The sequence below is a fragment of the Gorilla gorilla genome, chromosome 5 (genome assembly GCF_029281585.2).
Source record: "Gorilla gorilla gorilla isolate KB3781 chromosome 5, NHGRI_mGorGor1-v2.1_pri, whole genome shotgun sequence".
NCBI lineage: Eukaryota > Metazoa > Chordata > Mammalia > Primates > Hominidae > Gorilla > Gorilla gorilla.
Genome location: NC_073229.2, coordinates 163,068,811 through 163,091,852, shown reverse-complemented (window position 1 = coordinate 163,091,852; position 23,042 = coordinate 163,068,811). Strand labels below are relative to the sequence as shown.

The 23,042-nt window shown below is 42.1% G+C and overlaps 1 protein-coding gene across 1 annotated transcript in view; it reads right to left on the bottom strand.

The window, feature by feature from the left end:
* The window catches only part of ECT2L (epithelial cell transforming 2 like), an 87,398-nt gene that overhangs the window by 6,174 nt on the left and 58,182 nt on the right, over positions 1-23,042 (bottom strand). The window contains exons 12-18 of the mRNA XM_004044752.4: positions 19,934-20,020; positions 15,324-15,538; positions 13,623-13,770; positions 10,910-10,983; positions 10,659-10,815; positions 9,565-9,630; positions 7,442-7,530 (exon numbers count right to left, since the gene is read on the bottom strand). Coding sequence (XP_004044800.4) covers positions 7,442-7,530; positions 9,565-9,630; positions 10,659-10,815; positions 10,910-10,983; positions 13,623-13,770; positions 15,324-15,538; positions 19,934-20,020 — 836 coding nt within the window. The remainder of the gene's footprint in view (positions 1-7,441; positions 7,531-9,564; positions 9,631-10,658; positions 10,816-10,909; positions 10,984-13,622; positions 13,771-15,323; positions 15,539-19,933; positions 20,021-23,042) is intronic.

Sequence of the window (23,042 nt, the reverse complement as noted above, 5' to 3'; positions counted from 1 at the left end):
TCCCTTTGGGGAAAGCTAAGAGGAAAGTTTACAGTATATCTTTTTGGCAGTATAGTAGGATATTTCCCCAAGGAAAATTGGCCTGGGAAGTGGATGGCTCTATTTGATGAACAAGGCCAGGCCTCTATTCACCAGTCCTGCACTGGTGAATAGACCTTTGGCAAGACTCCGTTGGAAGAAAAAAAGCATGCTTAAAAATCAGCGAGCTTTGGCCATGTGCAGTGGCTCAGCCTGTAATCCCAGTACTTTGGGAGGCCGAGTTGGGAGGATCATCTGAGCCAAGGAATTCAAGACCAGCCTGGCCAGCATGGGAAGACCCCATCTCATTAAGGAAAAAAAAAAAAAAAAAAAAAAAAAAAATTCAGCAAGTTTAAAGTCACAGACATGAAAATCAGTGTTTATGAAAAAAACGATAATACAGAAGTTCCAAGGTACAAAATATATTCTAAAAGCTTAACATACCCAAAATAATGGTCCATGTCCTCAGAGGAACAAATTGCCCTCTGAATTTCCCAGCTCTTAAAATAACTGTGTGACTTCATCTCTATTTTAAATTTCATTTAGAATGCAAACACTTACTCGTTCTTTTTGTGTCATCGTTACTGTTATTTGTGGCCAGGTGCAGTGGCTCACACATGGCCAAGATGGGTGGATCACTTGAGGCCAGGAGTTCAAGATGAGCTTGGACAACATGGTGAAACCCATCTCTACTAAAAATACAAAAAAATTAGCTGGGAGTGGTGGCACGCCCCTGTACTTCAAGCTGTTTTGGGAGGCTGAGGCACGAGAATCGCTTGAACCCGGGAGGCAGAGGTTGCAGTGAGCTGAGATCACACCACTGCACTCCAGCCTGGGCAACAGAACGAGACTCTGTCTCAGAAAAAGAAAAAAATATATATATGTTTAGTAATTGTTACTATGTTAGTGAGATTATTATGAGGAAGGCTTGGTTCACCTTTCTACCTTCTGGTCCAATCACTGGAAACAGCACTGCCTGTGCACCGGGAGACCTGGTTCTAAATTCCAGACCAGCACTTATTCTATGACTTTAGGCAACTTAAGCCAGATTGCCCACCCATAACGTGGTTCCTGTCCTACGTGCCTCATCAGGTAATTGTAATTAAATCTATCAAATGAGAGAAGCTAACATATATGGTAAAGAGTAAAGCCTTATATGAGTTGGTACTGTATGTATAAATACAAGCAGAGTATGTTTCCTCTAAGTAAAAATTCCTGGTAGAAATCATGGGGATGGCATTCCTTGGGTTTTATGTGATTTTCTAAAATGACAGAAAACAAGGTTGCAGGCTAAGTATTGTGTGATATCTTTTGGAATATGAGCCTGTTTGCATTTACCTAATTTCAAAACGTTTTTTTTCCCCCTGTAGAGACAGGGTCTAACTATGTTGCCTAGGCTGGTCTAGAACTCCTGGCCTCAAGTGATCCTCCCACCTCAGCCTCCCAAAGTGCTGGGATTACGGGAATGAGCCACCACACCCAGTCAATTTCAAATATTAACTTGAAATTACATTTAAATTTATTAGCAAATAATATAAATGTAATCACTGAGACAGTGTCGTTGACCTAAAAGGAAGAAGCTGAGGCAAAATCAATATAAGTAGAGTTTATTTGGGCTAAGCTTGGGGACTGCAACCCTGGAGCATAGATTCAGTTACCAGGAATATACACCCCAATTAGTAGCATTTACAAGTGGATTTTTAAAGAAAAAGAAGAGGCAGTTCCAGAGTTACCAAGATTTTATACTAAAATAGCACAAGCTATTGATGGACCATAATTGTTCTTTGTCTACAATTTCCAGTAATGTGAAGATAATGGGTGAGGCAGCCCAGGAACAATTGCCCTAGGCAAGCATGGATGGGGAGGTGTGACTGAAGTCCCATACTCATGTCTCTGGGCCTGGTAAATTTTTCATATCTCATACCTCATAGCTCAGAGTAGTGCCTATTTAAATATAAATGTACCTCACAATTAGAGCATAAAATGATTTTGGATTATCCTAAATCTTCAAAGTATTCTCATTTGTCCAAGTACTGTAGACCAAAGTCTAATTTCTGATAATTAGACCTCCAGCTTCCAGTCCACATGTAAAGAGCTTGGAAGTTGTAGGCCGGGTGTGGTGGCTCACTCCTGTAATCCCAGCACTTTGGGAGGCTGAGGCGGGTGGGTCACAAGGTCAAGAGATTGAGACCATCCTGGCCAACATGGTGAAACCCCATCTCTACTAAAAATACAAAACTTAGCTGGGTGTGGTGGCGTGTGCTTATAATCCCAGCTACTTGGGAGGCTGAGGCAGGAGAATCGCTTGAACCTGGGAGGCGAAGGTTGCAGTGAGCTGAGATTGCGCCACTGCACTCCAGCCTGGCAACAGAGTGAGACTCCGTCTCAAAAAAATAATAATTAAAAAGAAAGAGCTTGGAAGTTGGTAATTCTGTCCTCACAACAACAACAAAAAGCTGAAGAACTCAGAATCAACCGCTTTTTTCCGATCCTTTATAGAATTGAAGTTATCACCCCAAAAGCTGGAATGATAGGCTGCTACAGAGAATCAAAGCTTATCAGAAACAGAAATTGCCTGCATGGAGTAGGGATGCTTGAAGGGTATTGGCTTAATTACTAGAGATAAAGTATGGACTAGCTTTAGCATTTAATAACTCTGGGCTTGCACAATGGTGTGAGTTTTGCCTCTAGGAGCCTGCCAGATTCTTGCAGTGAAGAGCTAATAAAAATTTCCTTATTCTGGCTGGTTGCGGTGGCTCACGCCTGTAATCACAGCACTTTGGGAGGCCAAGGCAGATGGATCATTGGAGGTCAGGAGTTCGAGACCAGCCTGGCCAACATGGTAAAACCCCGTCTCTACTAAAAATACAAAAATTAGCCGAGCAGTAATGGCATGCACCTGTAATCCCAGCTACTCAGGAGGCTGAGGCGGGAGAATCCCTTCAGCCTGAGAGGCAGAGGTTGTGGTGAGCCGAGCTCAGGCCACTGCATTCCAGTCTGGGTGAAAGAGTGAGACCCTGTCTCACAAAAAAATAAAAATTAAAAAAATATATATATATATTCTTACATGATGGAGAGGAGAAAAGTACCATTTTGAAATATGCCCAGAATATTTTGTTCTTAACAAAGGCCTGACCTCAAGGGAAACTTGTCCTAGAACCTAACCAACTGGGACTTTAGCAGTGCCTAATCAACCTGGGAGAAGGGAAATGCCCAACTCCAGCCACCTCTAACCTTACGTCTCATGTTAGAGGTGGGGGGAAAAAAACAAAAAACAAACCAAAAACTGAGAAGCACTTGTGAAGGTCACAGTTCAGAAGTAACAGACTCATTGACAGACTGAAAATTGATCATAGAACTATAGAATGTTTCTCCTCCTCTGACATCTTAACTACCACAGCAGTAGGGCTCTGGTATAATAATGGGATTACAGCTAAAATAACTGCAAGGCTCAGACCCTATTTAAGAAGGGGTCTCTAAGGAAACCCCTTAGGGAGAGAAAAGGACACTGGAGAAAACTGTAGCCTCTGATGCCAAGCTGCAACAAACAGTAAATATGACCTAACTCCCAGCCAGATAAACATAAAACTTCACACTGAAGGCCTGTTTAGTTCCTTTTACCTGACACATCATGTCTGCTATTCAACAAAAAATTATAAGGGGTGCTGGCTGGGCATGGTGGCTCACTCCTTTAATCCTAGCACTTTGAGAAGCCAAGGTGGGCAGATCACCTAAGGTCAGGAGTTCGAGACCAGCCTAGCCAATGTGGTGAATCCCGTCTCTACTAAAAATACAAAAATTAGCCAGACGTGGTGGCACGTGCCTGCAATCCCAGCTACCCAGAAGCCTGAGGCAGGAGAATTGCTGGAACCCAGGAGGCAGAGGCTGCAGTGAGCCTAGATTGCACCACTGCACTCCAGCCTGGGTGACAGAGTGACACTCTGTTTCAAAAAAAAAAAATTATAAGGGGTACTAAGAGGCAAAATACACAGACTGAAGAGACAGGGCAAGCATCAAAACTAGGCTCAGATATAGTAGAGATTTTGGAATTATCAGAGCAGAAACTTAAATATGATTAGTATGTTAAGGGCTTTAATGGAAAAAGTAGACAACATGCAAGAACAGACAGGTAATGTAAGAAGAGAAACCAAAACTCTAAGAAAGAAAAGATAATACCAGAAATAAATATAACAGAAATGAATGCCTTTGGTGGGGTCATTAATACACTGGACACAGCTGAGGAAAGAATCAGTGAGCTTGAAGATATGTCAACAGAAGCTTACCAAGCTGAAAAGCAGAAAAAAGACCAGGGACAAAGTAGGGGTATCGGGTAGGGACCACCAGGGGAAAGAACAGAATATCCAAGTAATAGGGACAGTTACAAAAGGCAAATCATATGCATAATGGGAATACCAGATGAAGAGAGACAGAAGAAATATCTGGAGTAATAATGACTGGAGATTTTACAAAATTATTGACAGGAAACCATAGGTCCAGGAAGCTCAGAGAACACAAAACAGGATTAAAAAAAAAGTCTACATCTAGGCATAATACATTCAGATGTAGAAAATAAAATAGAAAGTCTTCGTCATTTCAGAGAATACAAAAACAAAAACCCACCTTACTGTCAACAAAGAGTCAAACTGTGTAAAATAAAGAGATTTATTCTGAGCCAAATATGGGTGACCAGGGCCTGAGTCACAGTCTCAAGAAGTCCTGAGAAAATGTGCCCAAGATGGTTGGTTACAGCTTGATTTTATACATTTTAGGGGGATAGAAGTTACAGGCAAACATCAATCAATATATGTAAGGTATACATTCGTTTGATCCAGAAAGATGGGACAGCTTGAATTAGGGGCTTCCAGGTCATGGGGGGATTCAAAAGATTTTTTGATTGGCAATTGGTTGAAAGAGTTAAGTTTATCTAAAGATCTGGAATCAGTAGAAAGGAGTATCTGGCTTTAGATAAGAGACTGTGGAGACCAGTGTTCTTATGTAGATGAAGCCTCCAGGTAGCAGGCTTCAGGGAGAATAGATGGTAAATGTCTCTTATCAGACCTTAAAAGATAACATACTCTCAGCTGAATCTCTCCTGGATCAGGAAAAGACCTGGAAAGAGGAGATTCTCTACAAAACGGAGATTTTCCCCAAAAGAGATGACTTTGCAGGGCCATTTCAAAATATGTCAAATAAATATATTTTGAGGTAAACTATGATTTATTGCAGGGTGTGCTATCTGCCATGTGATACTATACTAGAGTTTGGTTAGAATTTGGTATCTTATTTCTACAAGGAGTTCATTTTATCGGTCTTAAGATCTCTGTTTCAATGTTAATTTTGGTTAGTTGTGCCTGAATTCTTAAGGGAGGAGAGTATAATGAGGCATATCCAATCCCCCCTTCCTATCATGGCCTGAACTCATTTTTCAGGTTTACTTTGGAATCCCCTTGGCTGAGAGGAGGAGCCCATTCAGTCGGTTGGGAGGCCTAGAATTTTATTGTTGGTTTCTATTACCTATAGAGGAACAAGGATAAAAATTACACTGGACTTCTCTTCAGAAACCATGTAAGTAAGAAGAGTGTGGAATGAAATAAGGAAAGTGTTAAAAGAAAAAACCACCAACCTAGAATTCCATATCCAGCAAAATTGCCTTCAAACAATAAATTTTTTACACACAAAAAAATTTGAGAGAATTCATTGACCCTAGTAGAACATTAAGAAATGTTAAAAGAAGTTCTGCAGAGAGAAGAAAAATGATATAGAAAATCAAACTTATGTAAAGAAACGAAGAGTGTTTGAGAAGGAATACATGAATGTAGAATAATCTAATAATCAAAAACTGGAATCATCATAGAATGTCTTCTGCCAAACCAGTGTGTTTAGAATTGCTGGTTTGGTAGCTAGTTTCTTTCCATCATTGTAACTGTTTTCTGTTGCTACTGACCAAAAAAAAAAAAGATCAAAGAAAACAAAAATGTCATGACAATGAGAAAAGTGACATTGTGTGATTTGATTTTCATTTAAGATCTAGTCTAGGTAAGGATGGAGGTGAGGGGACTGATTTCTTCCACCTACCCTGCTACCCTGTGCCTTTGAGGAACATTTGTTGAAATATTCATTGAAATAACAAATCAATTTTTATTACATTTATTGGAGTTGAACAAATTAAAGGAGTTAATTTCCCTCCCTTTGGTTGCTGTTTGCTGAATCACTCTTTGTCATTAATACTGAAAATCAAACTTATGTAAAGAAAGGAAGAATGTTTGAGAATAGAATTTTATTTGATTCTATTAATTATTTTGTTATTTATTTTATTTCTATTTTATTCATAGTTTGATGAACAGTTTTCTAAAGCAGATATCACCACACTATGGCCCACACCTGTTCTTGTAAATGAAGTTTAATTGGAACATAGTCATGTTTGTTCATTTATATCTTGTACTGTTTATGAATAGTGTATTACTTGTTATGTGTTGTGTCATTGATAGAGCTGCTTTTGTTTTACAATAGCAAAGTTGGGTAGTTGCCACAGATATCATTTGGCCAGCAAAATCTGAAATATTTACTATGTGAACCTTTACAGAAAAGTTTGCCCATCCTTGTTCTAAAGGAGTAAAGGGGATACTAATTTATAAAAATTAGCATCCTTCCATCTTTTTTTTCTTACACTACTCTGAGCATCGTGCAAACTAAATACTGTAAGGTCTTTTTAAAAACTGACCTCAATAACTGTCTGAGGATAATAAATTGGTCCTCTCTTTCTTACATTTGAGCAGATCATTGGTGTGAAAATCCCACAACACTTGGAGCTTAGCTAAGTAGAAAAGTGGCCGGGTGCAGTGGCTCATGCCTGTAATCCCAGCACTTTGGGAGGCCAAGGCAGGTGGACCACTGGAGATCAAGAGTTTGAGACCAACCTGGCCAACATGGTGAAACCCCATCTCTACTAAAAATACAAAAATTAGCTGGGCATGGTGGCAGGTGCCTGTAATCTCAGCTACTTGGAAGGCTGACGCAGGAGAATAGCTTGGAGGCGGAGGTTGCAGTGAGCCAAGATTGCACCACTGCACTCCAGCCTGGGCAGCAGTGAGTGAGACTCCATCTCAAAAAAAAAAAAAAAAAAAAGAAAAAGAAAAGAAAAGTGACCAACCTTTAGAATGCCTGCTTATGTGGAGTTTGTGGTCCTGGCAGGGACAGTTTATTTCTCCCATTCTATCCAGTAGCTGGCTGGAATGCGAACATGGTGATAAAATACCCTACACTATCTCAGAGGGAGTCCTCTGTAACTTTTCAGTCCAATGCATAGATTCATTTCAAACCTACTGTGTCAGACATTGTACTGAATGCTGGAGCTACAGGATGAGTAAGACAGTCACCTGCTTGGAAGGTGTCCACAGCCTTAGGATAGTTAACTATCGTTTACCTTAAAGAGAAACTTATTTCTTCATCACAGCAATGAAGTTGGGCTACATCTTGTACCCTAATCAGATATCTGCTTACTTCTGATAGAGTCTATAAAATCAAAAACAAAATTAGAAGTACATATAAATTTTTTAAAATAAAATTACTACTGCAAACCATTTTATATCTCAGAATATGCAAATGTTAACTAAAACACAGTTCAAGTATGAAAAAGTGAATGTTTTCACTGTTTATGAAACAGGTTTTCTTAGAAAGACCACAGTATTGACAAAGAAAACTATATTTAAGGGGAAAAAAGTAATCTTTGTCAAAGTTTTAAAACTACTGACATGATAGTTTTATTTGTAACTGCTTTCCTAATATCAAAAACAAAGTTGGGGGTTGGGGGATAAGAAGGTAGCTATTAAGAAAAAGAAGTAGGCTGGGCGCGGTGGCTCATGCCTGTAATCCCAGCACTTTGGAAGGCCGAGGTGGGTGGATCACCTGAGGTCAGGAGTTGGAGACCAGCCTGGCCACCATGGTGAAACCCTGTCTCTATTAAAAATACAAAAAAATTAGCCAGGTGTGGTGGTGCATGCCGGTAGTCCTAGCTACTTGGGAGGCAGGAGAATTGCTTGAACCCTGGAGGCAGAGGTTGCAGTGAGACGAGATCGCGCCACTGCACTCCAGCCTGGGCAACAGAGTGAGACTCCATCTCAAAAAAAAAAAAAAAAAAAAAAAAGAAAAGAAAAAGAAGTGAATGAATTGGTACAGAATAAGAAGTCAAGCCTTTATATTGATCTAGTCATGGGGATGAGCTCTTGGTGTGAACAGTGATCCAGAGAGAGTTTTGTAGACTCTGTGAGTTTCAAGAATTTGGATCTTTGCAAACCAATCAACCTCAATTATCTTTCCCTACAAAATGTCCAGACCAAAATTGTGACAAAACAACTTCATCTTGCTTCCCCAATTTGACTAAATAAAAATAACATTTCTAATCAATTGATACTTTAATTCAACGTAACTCACATCCTGAGCTCCTCTTATGTGCCACACATGAGAAGGCAAGTAAATCATAGCTCACACATGATGGAGCTCCCAGTTTCATGAAAAAAGGATTGCAGTAAAATGTAACATGAATGTTCAGGATGCAAAATCCCTACAAAGAAGCCGCTGACAGCTGGAAATGCTGGGGGAAACTTTGCAAAGGATATGATGATTGAACTAGATTTTTATAGAATGAATAGGGGTTTATCCAGTGAAATAGGAAAGAAAAGCAATTTCAGAGAAGAAAGAGTATGCACAAAGCACAAATGTGTGAAAAGAGGTTAACATTAGAGAATCGTGAGTGGATCTGTGTGTTATGATTATAAGGAAGTCAGGAAAACTGTAAGAGATAAGGGAGGGTGGGGCCAGATGAAATTCTATAGGTCAACAGGTCGCTAACAGAGGCCTTCTAAAGCTTTTTCAGATACCATCAGGGTGCAGAATCCTGCACCAGGTATCGTATGCAGGGAGATAGAAAACAAGTAGAACATGGCTGGGCGTGGTGGCTCACGCCTGTAATCCCAGCACTGGGAGGCCGAGGCGGGCGGATCACAAGGTCAGGAGATCGAGACTATCCTGGCTAACACGGTGAAACCCCATCTCTACTAAAAATACAAAAAATTAGCTGGGCGTGGTGGTGGACACCTGTAGTCCCAGCTACTCGGGAGGCTGGGGAAGGAGAATGGTGTGAACCCGGGAGGTGGAGCTTGCAGTGAGCTGAGATTGTGCCACTGCACTCCAGCCTGGGCGACAGTGTGAGACTTGGTCTCAAAAAAAAAAAAAAAAATTAAAAAAAAGAAAAGAAAACAAGTAGAACACATGGCCCCTTTCCTCACAGGGCATCGTGATCACAGTAATACCAATAAAGGAGTAAGACTGCCAAAAAGTTATGGGATAGGGGCAAGCTCACTTGTGCCCCTTCTTATAGAGCAACCTTGCAGGTAACAAGGATGTGAAATGGGAGAGCATGGCAGTGCCTGGCACGTAGCAGGCATTCCACAAATACTAGCTGCCTTGGGATCTGTAGGTCTCCTTTTGCCAAAGACTGGAGGTTGTATTCATGAGCATGAGATACAGCAAGTTCCTAAGAATACATACAGGGCATCCCCAGATGATTCTCTGTATATCTGACAGATGATCCTTCATATTGATGTTTTGCTTCATCTAGGGGAAAAAAAGTACTTTTAAGCAAACTAAAATTGTGACATTTTTATTCATAAAAGAAATAGATTAAAATATCTTATGGCACTTTATACAGGGCTTGGTATTTTCATATGTTATAATAGAAAGTTTCAAATTTCTGGGCCGGGTGTAGTGACTTTCGTCTGTAATCCCAGCAATTTGGGAGGCTGAGATGGGCTGACGGCTTGAGCTCAGGAGTTCAAGACCAGCCTGGGCAAAGTGGTGAAACCTCATCTCTACACACATTTAAAAAAAAGCCAAAAAAAGAGCCAAGCATGGTGGCGCCTGCCTGTGGTCCCAGCTACTCAAGAGGCTGAGGTGGGAAGATTGCTTGAATCAGGGAGGCAGAGGTTGCAGTAAGCTGAGATCACACCACTACACTCAAGCCTTGGTGACAGAGCCAGACCCTGTCTCAAAAAAAGGAAAAAAAAATTTCAATTTTCTGTACCCAATGTTTTAAAACAAAGGCAAGTGACAAAACTGAATGCAAAAAAGTATCTGCATGGAAAAATGTGTTAGCAGTTTACATTCAGCCCAGATGCCTGTTTACAGTATGCACAATATAATGACAATATTTTCAGAATGATAGTACTGTACTCCAAGGTGCTTAATTACTTCTTCAGAGAATAATTATGATGACCATTGTACTCGCTGAGGCAGGAAAGCTAATTAATGCATTGAAAGTACTTTCAGAAACAAAGGATTTTACTTTTTTTTTTTTTGCCTTTTAGTTGTGTAAAAAATCAGTCCAAATACTTCATTCTTCAAACTTTCATAAAAATTTCATTTGTACAAATATCTGAAAACATTGTCTCATGTTGCTTGGCTTAGAATAGATGCCCTTAGTGTTGGAAATCACGGAACACACTATTGATTTAGCATTAAAAGGATGAAAGACTTTAAAGCGAAGAGCCCCACAAGAAGATAAGGTGTCTCAGGATCTTTGAGTGGGAGTACCACAAAGGCATTGTAACATGTTTAAAGGACACAGATTCTCATCAGCAACCAACCTGATCTATATAACCTTTATATTTTTTTATTTGGTCAATTGCAGTGGTCAAGTCCCCACGGTCAACATGCTCTGCAGGGGTATGAAGCCTGACAGCGTAGAGAAGATTAAGGTATTCTTCAAATCTTCGGGATGGGTACAGCAGCAGCTCTGGCAGGCTGTATGAGGCATAGAGAAGGGAGCTCTGGTCTCTGAAGGCCCAGGAATGCCCTCTCTGGGGGGACCCCTGCTGTGCTCTCCCTCAGAACGTACCTCAGCATTTTGGTAACAATGGTCTTATCATGCCTCTTCAGGAAAGTTCGGAATGCTGGTATCATTTCTCTGCACTAAAAGGTGAGGATTATATTGTCAAAACTTTATGAGATAGTTGTAAATTCCACTGTTCCACTGAGCAAGCATGATCTATGGAATGCCTGAAGCAAAAGGGCAACATCTATGTCTAACCAACTAGTAGACTGTTAGTGGTGCCATTGGTGTCTTCCTAATATGTTAAGAATGTGTGTTGGCTGGGCGCTATGGCTCATGCCTGTAATTCCAGCACTTTGGGAGGCGGAGGCAGGCGGATCACGAGGTCAGGAGATAGAAACCATCCTGGCTAACATGGTGAAACCCTGTCTGTACTAAAAATACAAAAAATTAGCTGGGTGTGGTGGCGGGTGCCTGTAGTCCTAACTACTCAGGAGGCTGAGGCAGAAGAATGGCGTGAACCTGTGAGGCGGAGCTTGCAGTGATCCAAGATAGTGCCACTGCACTCCAGCCTGGGCGACAGAGCGAGACTCCATCTCAAAAAAAAAAAAAAAAGAATGTGTGTTAATTATACATAGACCTGACCCTATTCATTGAACTTAATCAGTATAGACAAATAAGAATGTACTTTGCAACCAGGTGGGCCTGGATTTGAATTAGAATAAATTGAATATATAACCTTGTCAAATTACTTAACTTTTCTGAGCCTCAGTTTTCTCATCTGTAACATGGATATCATCTCTAATGTTGTGGTGTGGAAAAAAAACAATCCTATCCATAAAGTGGCTGCCACACAGTAAATGTTATTTCAGTATAGTAAGATCTTGACTATTAATGGTATTCACCTTTAATACTTCTGTTAATTACGTTTTCCATAGTAATATTTATTATACAGGTATTCTACTGTAGTTAATATATATTTTTTTGTTTTTTGTTTTTTTGAGACAGGAGTCTTGCTCTGTCATCCAGGCTGGAGTAGAGTGGCATAATCTTGGCTCACTGCAACCTCTGCCTCCCAGGTTCAAGCGATTCTCCTGCCTCAGCCTCCCAAGTAGCTAGGATTACAGGTGCCCGCCACCATGCCTGGCTAATTTTTGTATTTTTAGTAGAGACGGGGTTTCACCATGTTGGCCAGGCTGGTCTCGAACTCCTGACCTCAGATGATCCACCTGCCTAGGCCTCTCAAAGTGCTGGGATTACAGGTGTGAGCCACTGCCCTGAGCCTTAATATCTGTTTTAAAATGTATTCATTTATCACTATTAGAGCACCCGTAAAGTTACCTCCCTTTCCATGCCTGAAAGATGTCAGCAATGCTAACTTACAGAAATCAAATATTCACTGATTTCATTACTGGACTTTCGGCTAAGACCAAGTGAAATATTCATGGATTTCAATCATATTAATAGCTAACATTGGCTGGCATGGTGGCCCACACCTGTAATCCCAGCACTTTGGGAGACAGAGTTGGGCAGACTGCTTGAGCCCAGGAGTTTAAGACCAGCCTGGACAACATGGTGAAACTCCGTCTCTACAAAAAATACAAAAAAATTAGTCAGGTGTGGTGGCACATGCCTGTAGTCCTAGACACTTGGTAGGCTGAGGTGGGAGGATCACCTGAGCCTGGGGAAGTCGAGGCTGCAGTGAGCTGTAATCATGCCACTGCACTCCAGCCTAGGTGACAGAGGGAGGCCCTGTCTCAAAACAAACCCCACAACCAAATAACTAACATTTAAGCTAAGTACTTACTTGTGTGCACACACTGGGCTAGTGAACTAGGCATCATTATTTATAGCTAAAAAAATTTAGGCACCAGTGTGTTCCTAATACCATGTGATACTTTGCTCCAATTCTTGTCTCCAAGGTCAGTTCTATGAAACTACCTTATTTATGTAACTTTTGAATCATCAAGCTGTCCAGCAGGGACTAGACTCCCTGGGTGGGGTAGAAGGAATACTACAAAGGAAGCTGTCCAAGGGCCGGAGCCCTCCAGAGGCCTCCCAGCCCACAGGCCTTTCCTGCAGGGCCTCAGTGAAGACGAGTGGTCACAGTGGACTCTGGCAGAAGTGTGCTGCCATGTGACAAGGTAGCCTTTTCTAGGCTTTCGATACCAATTGAGGAGGGAAGAAAGAGGGATGTTATTCCCATAAGAAAGTATCCCCACAAGAGCAGCAAGTGGTACATGAGGGAATTGGATATTCCTGCTCAGATTAAATAATGGCAGAAATTGCAACAGGGAAAACTGTTAATAATTTACTCTCTAGGAAATGTAAGACCAAGACATTCCTTACTTGATAGTGACATTTCATAGATTGATTGTTCTTCCAAGAAAGATGTGGATGATTAATTTATTTTCTACATGAGAGAGTGAACTTGTCAAGGATACACAGGATTATGGTAGCAGAGTGGATTCCAAGCTCAATTGTGGAGCATTTTCCTGTAAGCTGAGGGTATCTGGGGCAGGTGAAAGCCTGGCCATTTGCATGAGGATGAGTTCAGTTTAAGAACCAGTTCCTGGCAATGCTGGGTGTCAATGCTAGCATTAGGGATGTGCTAGCCCGTAAGTCAGGGTTCCTGTCCTCAGAGGTCACACAGTATGGGAAGACAGCTGGGAGCTAAGAGCAGAGAAGCCTTTCTTATTAACGCTGGTCTTTCGGGTTCCACACCTAACTTCCTTTCTAGCTCAGGTCTCATAGAATGATGGAATTGAAACTCATTTACCTTTTCAATAGTTTTCAGAATGACAGGGTAATTGTTGAAGAAATTGGTATATGTGTTTAACTGGCTTCCAAACTTCATGACTATTTCTCCCACACAGAGAGCTGGGCCCCATTCCTGCAGTCTGTCTCTCAGGTTATCTAGAAACTGCCTGTGGTATGAGAAGAGCATAAGGATGAAATATTCACTTGTGATAACTTACAAACCCAAATATCCATTGTCATCAGCATGGGCATTTTCACCCTAGTCCTTTACGGTAGGGTTTTGGTCAAGTCATTTCTTCTTAACACAGAGAAGTGGAGATTTGACAGGAAAGGGAACTGGGACGTGAAGGAGTAGGTTGGCCGGGGTGGAATCCCACCTCTTCACCTCAGTTCCTTGAGTCAGAACCACACAATGGCCACAACACAGCTGCTGCCTAACGTCCTAGTCTCTTGCCTCCAGATAGGCAGATGGGTGAAAGTTCTTACAGTTTTTACAGGAGAGTGCTCCACTGTCTTCAACAGCTGAATGCCATAGCCTCTGCTTAGCCCAGTTCCCCAGAGCTCTAAGAAAATCCCTCATTCATCCATCAGAGGCTTTGAACAGTGGAAGAGGCCCAGTTCAACCTCTTCACTGTAGGAGCTGGGGCCCGCTGACAGGAAAGAACTTGTTCCAAGTTACCTAGAGAGTTACCGTCAGGGAAGGACATACTCAGGTTGCCTCCTTTTACCACAGGCAGAAATGATCACTTTTCTCTCTCATGTTATGCACTTGAAAATATGTTGTTATTAAACTGACCCTCAGCCTTGGGCTTTCTAAGCTAAGTGTCCTGGTGGCTTAATCCCATTAAATCCTTCTGGTTTTTTCCCATTGCTTAACTGAACATTGCTGATTAGGAAGGAGCATATGACTCTCCTCCTTCCTGCTAGCTTTTGCATGGACAGTCTATTGGTTACAGCAAAGGTTCCCAACCCCCAGGCCATGGATAGGTACCAGTCTGTGGCCTGTTAGGAACCAGGCTGCATAGCAGGAGGTGAGTGGGGGTTGAGTGAGCGAAGCTTCACTGATATTTACAACCGCTCCCCGTTGCTTGCATTACTACCTGAGCTCCAGATCAGCAGTGGCATTAGATTCTCATAGGAGTGCAAACACTATGGTGAACTGCACATTCGAAGGATCTAGGTTGCATGCTCCTTATGAGAATCTAATGCCTGATGATCTGTCCCTGTCTCCCATCATCCCAAGATGGGACCATCTAGTTGCAGGAAAACAAGCTCAGGGCTCCCACTGGTTTACATTATGGTGAGTTGTATAATTATTTTATTATATATTATAATATAATAATAGAAATAAAGTGCACAATAACTGTAATGCACTTGAATCATCCTGAAACCATTCCCCCCACCCCTGGTCTGTGTAAATATTATCTTCCATGAAACTGGTTCCTGGTGCCAAAAAGGTTGGGGACCACTGGGTTACAAAATGCCTAGGTCCTGAACACCACTCCTTGCACCATGGCTATGAACGGGGGAAGGGGTGTCCTTGGGAATCACTACTGGTTGCAGCCCGGTAGGTAATGTGATGAGGATCTCGCTGCTATAATCAGGGTCCCTAAGAGGGTCAGAGCATCATCGCACCTCCATACTGCTTTTGAAACAATAAAGCATGGGCTCTTCTCAGTGCACAATGAATATTTAAAAAAAATACATATTCAGGGTTTACCTGTTGAGATTTAAAATCTGTAGAATGTCAGAGAAAATGATCTGGATATCGGCAGCACTCAGAATCGCTCTGTTTGATGACAATGCTGCCTTCAGTGGTGCGACATAAACATCTCTCACAATTTCCAGTATCTGCACGTATTTCCTCTCACTCTGTAAGAGTTCCCTGACAACTCTAGCTCGCTTTTCTGCTGAGTCCTTCTGGAGTATTCTCTCCTGTAGAGAAGTGTTAAGAACTCAAGTCACTGATGGAGAAGTAGAAGTGCTGAGCAGTCAGGCAGCTACACGGAGACCCCCCTTGCTGGTTTGTGCTGTTCAGGTTGAAGGGGACTTCACGGGGGCTACGGAGGACCCCACTGTCCATCACTTGTCCCCAGTATCACCAAAGAGCCCCTCATATCAGGCCAGCCTGATGGCCAAGTAGAGAAGGGACTTTTAATCTTGGATCTAAAGGAAGGCAGTTTGAAACTTATTTTTATCCATCTGTCCATCCAAATCCATATTAGGTGTCTTATGCTGGTGCTGGCCATGTAATGATGAGAACAAGACAGAGTCCTGTCTTCATGGAGGTTACAGTCTAGTGAGGAAGACTTTGGCTTGTCTACTCTTGTTTGTTTTCCTATTTCTTTTTCCAAGTAGTGTTTTATTGATTATCTTGCAAACAGAAGAACTGAAATGAGCTAGCCCTCTGCTACAGTTTGAATGTGTCCCTTCCAAAATTCAGGTGTAGCCAATGTGACAGTATTAAGAAGTGGAGCCATGAAAACATGGCTGGGTCATGAGGACTCCTCCTTCATGAATGGGATCAGGTGCTCTTAGAAAGGGGCTTGGCAGAGGGAGTTGGTCCTCTCTTGCCTTCCACCATGTGAGCACTCCAAGAGAAGGCCCTTGACAGATGTTAGCATCTTGATCTTAGACTTCCCAGCCTCCATAAAGAATTTCTGTTCTTTGTAAATTACCCAGTCTCAGGTATTCTATTGCAGCAGCATGAACAGGTGAAGACACCTTTTCATTATTAGCTAATTTGCTTCCCCAGCTGACATATGAAAAATCTGAAGCATATGCTCTTCTTTCAGTATTAAGGATCTAACTTCAGTATGAAGGATAGACTTGGAGCTATGAGCCCATCTCTCCTGGCTAGCCAGGTTGCCAGATGTGCTATGTTATGTTTCCAACTGTTGTTTTATGTATTTATTTATTTTATTTTATTTTTTTCTTTTGATACGGAGTCTTACTCTCTTGTCCAGGCTGGAGTGCAGTGGTGTGATCTCAGCTCACTGCAACCTCCGCCTCCCGGGTTCAAGCGATTCTCCTGCCTCAGCCTCCCGAGTAGCTGGGACTACAGGTGCATGCCACCATGCCCAGCTAATTTTTGTGTTTTTAGTAGAGACAGGGTTTCACCACGTTGGCCAGAATGTTCTCGATCTCTTGACCTTGTGATCCACCCACCTCAGCCTCCCAAAGTGCTGGGATTGCAGGCATGAGCCACCTTGCCCAGCCTCTTGTTTTATTTTTTTAACGCAGAGGTGAAAATCATACACTGGCCTAAAGAAATTCCATACCCTGATGTTGTGTGTGCTATGTTTATATGGAGAGAGAAATTAATTTTTATTGCTGGTACTAGATAATTTTTTTCTTTTATTTGCATATTTCAAAAGCTATAAAATGAGCATCTTTATAACAGAAAATTTATAATATCTAAATTTCAAAAACATAATGTCCTTCAATTTGAGCCTAGAATTATTATTTTCCCTCCAGCCCTAAGTATACCCCACACTGCCCCCAATAAAATATGACAATACTGCTTCTGCCACTTGTGCTGCTTGCGGACCTGAGGTGACTCCAGCACTCAGCATGGTGAACAGAAAGCTCAAGGAAGGGTCAGAACTGCTCATATTAATTTTAGGGTGGTGGGCAGGATGGTTTCTTGGTGCAATTTAAGATTAACAGGCATACACCACTTAGTAAACTAATGAAAGCCTATTGTGAATAGCAACGCTTGTCAATGAGGCGGATCAGATTCCAATTTGTCAGATGGCCAATGAATGAAACAGACACACCTGCAGAGTTGGAAATGGAGGTGAAAGATACAATTGATGTGTTTCAGCAGCAGGCAGGAGGGGTCCAGTAAAAAGAGAACTTGCTATTTTACGCCAGAGGCTATTCTTACAGACCAAGACTGCATTCTCAACTAAAAAACTGCAATCTGGTTCCACTACATCCTAACTATTACAGTATAGTTTGCTCTGTTCTTTCATTTCCTTCCCCATTCCTTTATTGTACATAAGGTAACTGATGAATATGCACAAGCATTTTTTAAAAAATTAGTGGCTAATGGTATGGCTAATGTATTAGTGGCTAATGGTATACCATCAACATCAAATGGAGATGAGAAGGGGAAAAATGCTTCTGTGAAAAGATCTCCTTGGCCACGTGCAGTGGCTCATGCCTGTAATCCCAGCACTTTGGGAAACTGAGGCGGGTGGATCCCTTGAGCTCAGGAGTTCGAGACCAGCCTGACCAACATGGCAAAACTCTGTCTCTACTAAAAATACAAAAATTAGCTGGGGGTGGTAGCACATGCCTGTAATCCCAGCTACTCAGGAGGCTGAGGCAGTAGAATCACTGGAACCTGGGAGGCAGAGGTTGCAGTGAGCCGAGGTCATGCCACCGCACTCCAGCCTGGGCAACAGAGCGAGACTCCATCTCAAAAACAAAAACAAAAACAAAAACAAAAGGACCTCCTTTCTCCCTTCGTGGCATGCTCATTCAGCAGTTATCTTTATATTCCAATCTGTTATTTTGCTCTCATTGTTTTAACAACAGCAATATATGTATATATGTATGTGTGTGTGTGTGTGTATATATATATATATCTAAATCCTTGCATACCTTGTTCAATTGGAGAATTCTAATGTTTTTCATTTATCATTGTAACACAAAGGGCACATTTTATAACGTTTCCGTACATACCTCTTATATGTAGGGCAATCTGGCTTTAAGTGAGGATCCATTAGTTGATAAAAATGATTACCAGATAGTTTTTCCTTCAAGTCAAACACCTTGTTGTTTAAATAAGTGCCTTGTTTAAAATGAAAAAATGTGTAATGCTATGTGATCTTCACCAAGATGAGTTAACCATAATTTCATTAACTGGAATTATAATGTAAAAAAACTTAAGAGAAAAATGAGAGAACTCACTGTATTTGAAATATTATAAACACACTCTTCTTTTTTTAAATTTTTTATTTTGAGACAGGGTCTCCCTCTGTCACCCAGGCTGAAGTGCAGTAGTGCAATCATGGCTCACTGCAGCCTCAACCTCCCGGGCTCAAGCAATCCTCCTGCCTCAGCCACCAGAGTAGCCACCACAACAGGCTAATTTTTGTAATTTTTTTGTAGAGACAGGGTTTTTCTATGTTGCCCAGGCTGGTCTCAAACTCCCCTGCTTAAGCGATGCACCTGCCTTGGCCTCCCAAAGTGCTGGGATTACAAACATGAGCTGCCAAACTCTTCTTGTTTATTTTCCAAACACATGGTCTGTCTAGAATACCTATTTAGACATATCTAATAAGGTAAAAAATACATCTGCATCCTACTTGGCAGTTGGCTTACAGTCCATATTATTTTTTTAATATTATATGTGTATTTCTGTATGTATATATTTTTACATATTGGAGTTATCCAACATTTATAATCATTTTGAACTAAGGTTTTCATTGTCAAACCTTGTGTTGTTATCTTGAAACCACTATGAGGTATTATTACCAATAGTCAGATGAGATACCCTCATATCCACTGCTCTATGGAACATGCACCTCCTGGGTGTTCCTAGGGATGGGTTTGGGGCAAGTGGGCATCCATGTCCTGGGGCTCCACGGCCTGCACTGTCTGCAGCCAGGGTGTCTGGGGCTGGGAAAGAGCCCCAGGTCTGAGCTCAGGGCTGCAGGACTTAAGATTTTTCTTGCCCAATTGTCTGGCCTTAGGGAAGTCATTTGACTGTTTTCCCCCATGTAACTTTTCTTAACTCTAGTTCTTTATCTATGAAATGTGGCTAGGGATGTGTCCTTTATAGGATTCTGAGAATGAAAGGTGATAATAAGTGTGTTTGTGTGTGAAGAAAACAAAACAGTGTGCCCATGCTGTGGGTTACACAGGACGAGACCGGCCCCTGCTGAGGCTGCAGCTTCCTCCACACTTTACCCTTGACACCGAAAGACGGAGCCCTAGACATTGTGTTCATTAGACTCAACTTTTGAAGTCAGACTGTAAGTTGGTAGATTAATTAGAAACTGTGAGCCTTTGTCCATGTGCCATTTCTTTAAAAGACATCCTAGTACCATAAAGGAAAGTCAGGGAGTAACATACAGATTGGTTTTGCTCCAAGATGTTACACTGCTATCCTTCTGGCTCAACTTCTTTTCAGTCTGGGGCTTATTTGAAAAAAAAGTCTGCCAGCTGAATTCTCTCTAATAATTTTTGAGGTTTTTTTTTTTTTTAATCCCCCAAAGGGAAATTTTCAAGGAAAATGAAGAACTAACCAGAATAAAGGCTGATATTTCACTATCAGAAGCAAAACCAATGGTAAAGTTACATTATATAATAGCTTACCAGATTAATCAGTGCTTCAAAATTTAAATCATTTTTGCTGAGCCTGGACTTTGTGTCCCAAGAATTGTCTTCTACAACACTTCTTTCCTGAAGATTGAATGGAAACTTGGTTATTGGAGGCAGGTCTTGACATCTCTGAAAACTCAGTACTGTGCCCGCAGGAGGCCCTCAGAAGCCTCTGCCTCCAGCCCCAACCACAGTGTTCCCTACACACAATGAGTTAAGTGCTTGCAAATGGGATGCCACTCTTACATTCAATTTTATGTTTTTTAAAAATAGCCTTTGCTTCTTTTGAACTACATGATACTTGAGAACTAAATCCAGCGTAGCTCCCTCTTCCTTGGGAGCCAGGGGAGTGATGCTGGGCTGGGGCTCCTCCCAGGCTTAAAGACTCACACACATTCCTGGGTAACAGGCTTCTTTTTTTTTTCTTGAGATGGAGTCTCACTCTCGCCCAGGCTGGAGTGCAATGGCACAATCTCGGCTCACTGCAACCTCCGCCTCCCAGGTTCAAGCGATTCTCCTGCCTCAGCCTCCTGAGTAGCAGGCTTACAGGGCCCACTACCATGCCCCACTAATTTTTGTATTTTTAGTAGAGATGGGGTTTCACCATGTTGGCCAGGCTGGTCTGGAACTCCTGACCTCAGGTAATCTGCCCGCCTCAGCCTCCCAAAGTGCTGGGATTACAGGCATGAGCCACCAAGCCTGGCCAGGTAACAGGTTTTTGCCTCAGCTCTGCTCTGTTCCTTCTCAGTTGAGGGCAAATAGGTTATTTTTATTTTTAAGATCCAGAAGGAAAAGCTCACAAAACTCACTCCTTTTTTCGCCACCAAGTGAAAATGTGTCATAAACAGTTCACATACCCTTTCTAGACCTGCACATTTAAATAAGGCTTATTCTTTCTTCACTTTACCTTGTTAACTATTCTTGCTGTGGCCTCTCTAAAACTTAGCACATTTTTTTAAAGCCCTCCACCCCCACCCCTGCTGCCTGCAGCACCCCAGGGTCTACCCTAGCAACAGAGCAGTGGTCCTGTGTTTATGTTGAGGGATGATGATGGTCAATGGTCGTTATTGCTGCCTTCCTCATCAAAGACAAAACTACCAATGGCAACCCTTGGATGTCCAGGGATGAGGCTGGAAGAATAACTTCAATTTGTAACTAAGGCTCCTTTTACCTTACTCTACTGAGGCAAAAGCGAATTTTTATTTTGGAGATGCCACATTGCTCTGGCAGCCTGAGCCTCTGCAGAAGAACCCTGGTCTGCAAACCTGCAGCCAGCTAGCTCAGTCCCAGATGGCAGGAGGTCCCACCTGAGCCTGAGTGCTTCCTGTCTGCTCCAGGGAGTCTTCTAATGATTTCTTTTGTCCTCTGCACTTGTGGCTGTCTCATACCAGCCTGGCATGTATCCATACTTATGGCTTGGGGCCGGGGAGGAGATCTACTTGTTTTTGTTTTGTTTTGAGACAGGGTGTCACTCTTTCACCCATGCTGGAGTGCAGTGGTGCAATATTTGCTCACTGCAGCCTCGACCTCCCAAGCTCAATTGATCTCCCACCTCAACCTCCCAAGTAGCTGGGACTACAGGCATGTGCCACCATGCCTGGCTAATTTTGTTCATTTTTTTTTTTAGAGACAAGGTCTCACTATGTTGCCCAGGCTGGTCTCAAATTCAAGTGATCCTCCTGCCTTGGGATCCCAAAGTGATGGGATTACAGGTGTGAGCCACTGTGCCCAGCCAGTATCTTGCACTCCAGCGTGGGTGATGGAGTGAGGCTGTCTCAAAAAACAAAAACAAAACTCTCAGGTTGGGCCAAGATTAAGATAACCCAAACAGCACACAATTGTATTGTGGATCTCACAGATAAGGGAGCCATCTTTCTCTGGGAGATCACCTGACTCTACAGGCTCACATGAAAATTTATGCATTAAAATTCAGGTGTCATCATGGACCCCCCCAGACCACCTTGGCTATTTTAGAACCTGCTCGCTTACAGTTGGGCTTTGTTTCACATTCTGGCTCAGCAGCAACTTACTTTTTTAAATATAGTTTTTTCTTTGTGGATAGGACATTGATTTGGCATAGTAATTTTGTTTGAACCTAAAATTGGCAAGTTCACTCATTTTATATTATATGTTTAATTGCCAGAATTTTTACAGCTTAATTTTAGATTCCGATGCTATCTTTTACTTTGCTTTTATGGATGAATTCAGAGGAAGTAACATGGCAGAAACTTTGCACATTTATAAGACAACTATCATTCTGGGTTGGTGGGTCTTTGCCTTGGCTCTGCAGGACATACAAGGAAGACCATTAAAAAAAAGCTCACGAAGAACATGTTAGGAATTTTTCTCTAGGATGGAGCATAGGCAGACACTATTTTCCAGAGACATTCTAGTCATTGCTGATGCTTCTGCCAGCAAACACTCAGCTGCCTGGATAAGGGGCCAGAAATAGTTGTGAAAATGACAGGTAGAGTTCAGGAACAACTATAATTCTGGCGGGCAGCCATCACCATGGTTGCATGGTATCAGTGTAAACATTATAGGCAGACAAAAACCAGGAGCAAATAATGATTGGGCAGCAGGATGATAGGTAGGTAGGTGGGTGGATGGATGGATAGATACATGGATGGACACACACACACACACACACACACACACACACAGTCCTGGATTTGACAGATAATCCGTATTACACAAGCCTCTCTGGGAGGGTTTGTTTTTTTTGTTTTGTTTATTTTTTTGAGACAAAGTCTTGCTCTTGTCGCCCAGGCTGGAGTGCAGTGCTGCAATCTTGGCTCACTGCAACCTCTGCCTCCCAAGTTCAAGGGATTCTCCTGTCTCAGCCTCCCGAGTAGCTGGGATTACAGGCACCCGCCACCACGCCCAGCTAATTTTTGTATTTTTAGTAGAGACGGGGTTTCACCTTGTTGGCCAGACTGGTCTCAAACTCCTGACCTCAGGTGATCCACCCACCTCGGCCTCCCAAAGTGCCGGGATTACAGGCGTGAGCCGCTGCTCCCGGCTGGAAGGGTCTTTAAAGCAATTATCTCAGAGAAGCTTTCATTTTCCCCTCCTTTGTCTCCTGAGGCTTCTGAATGAATAT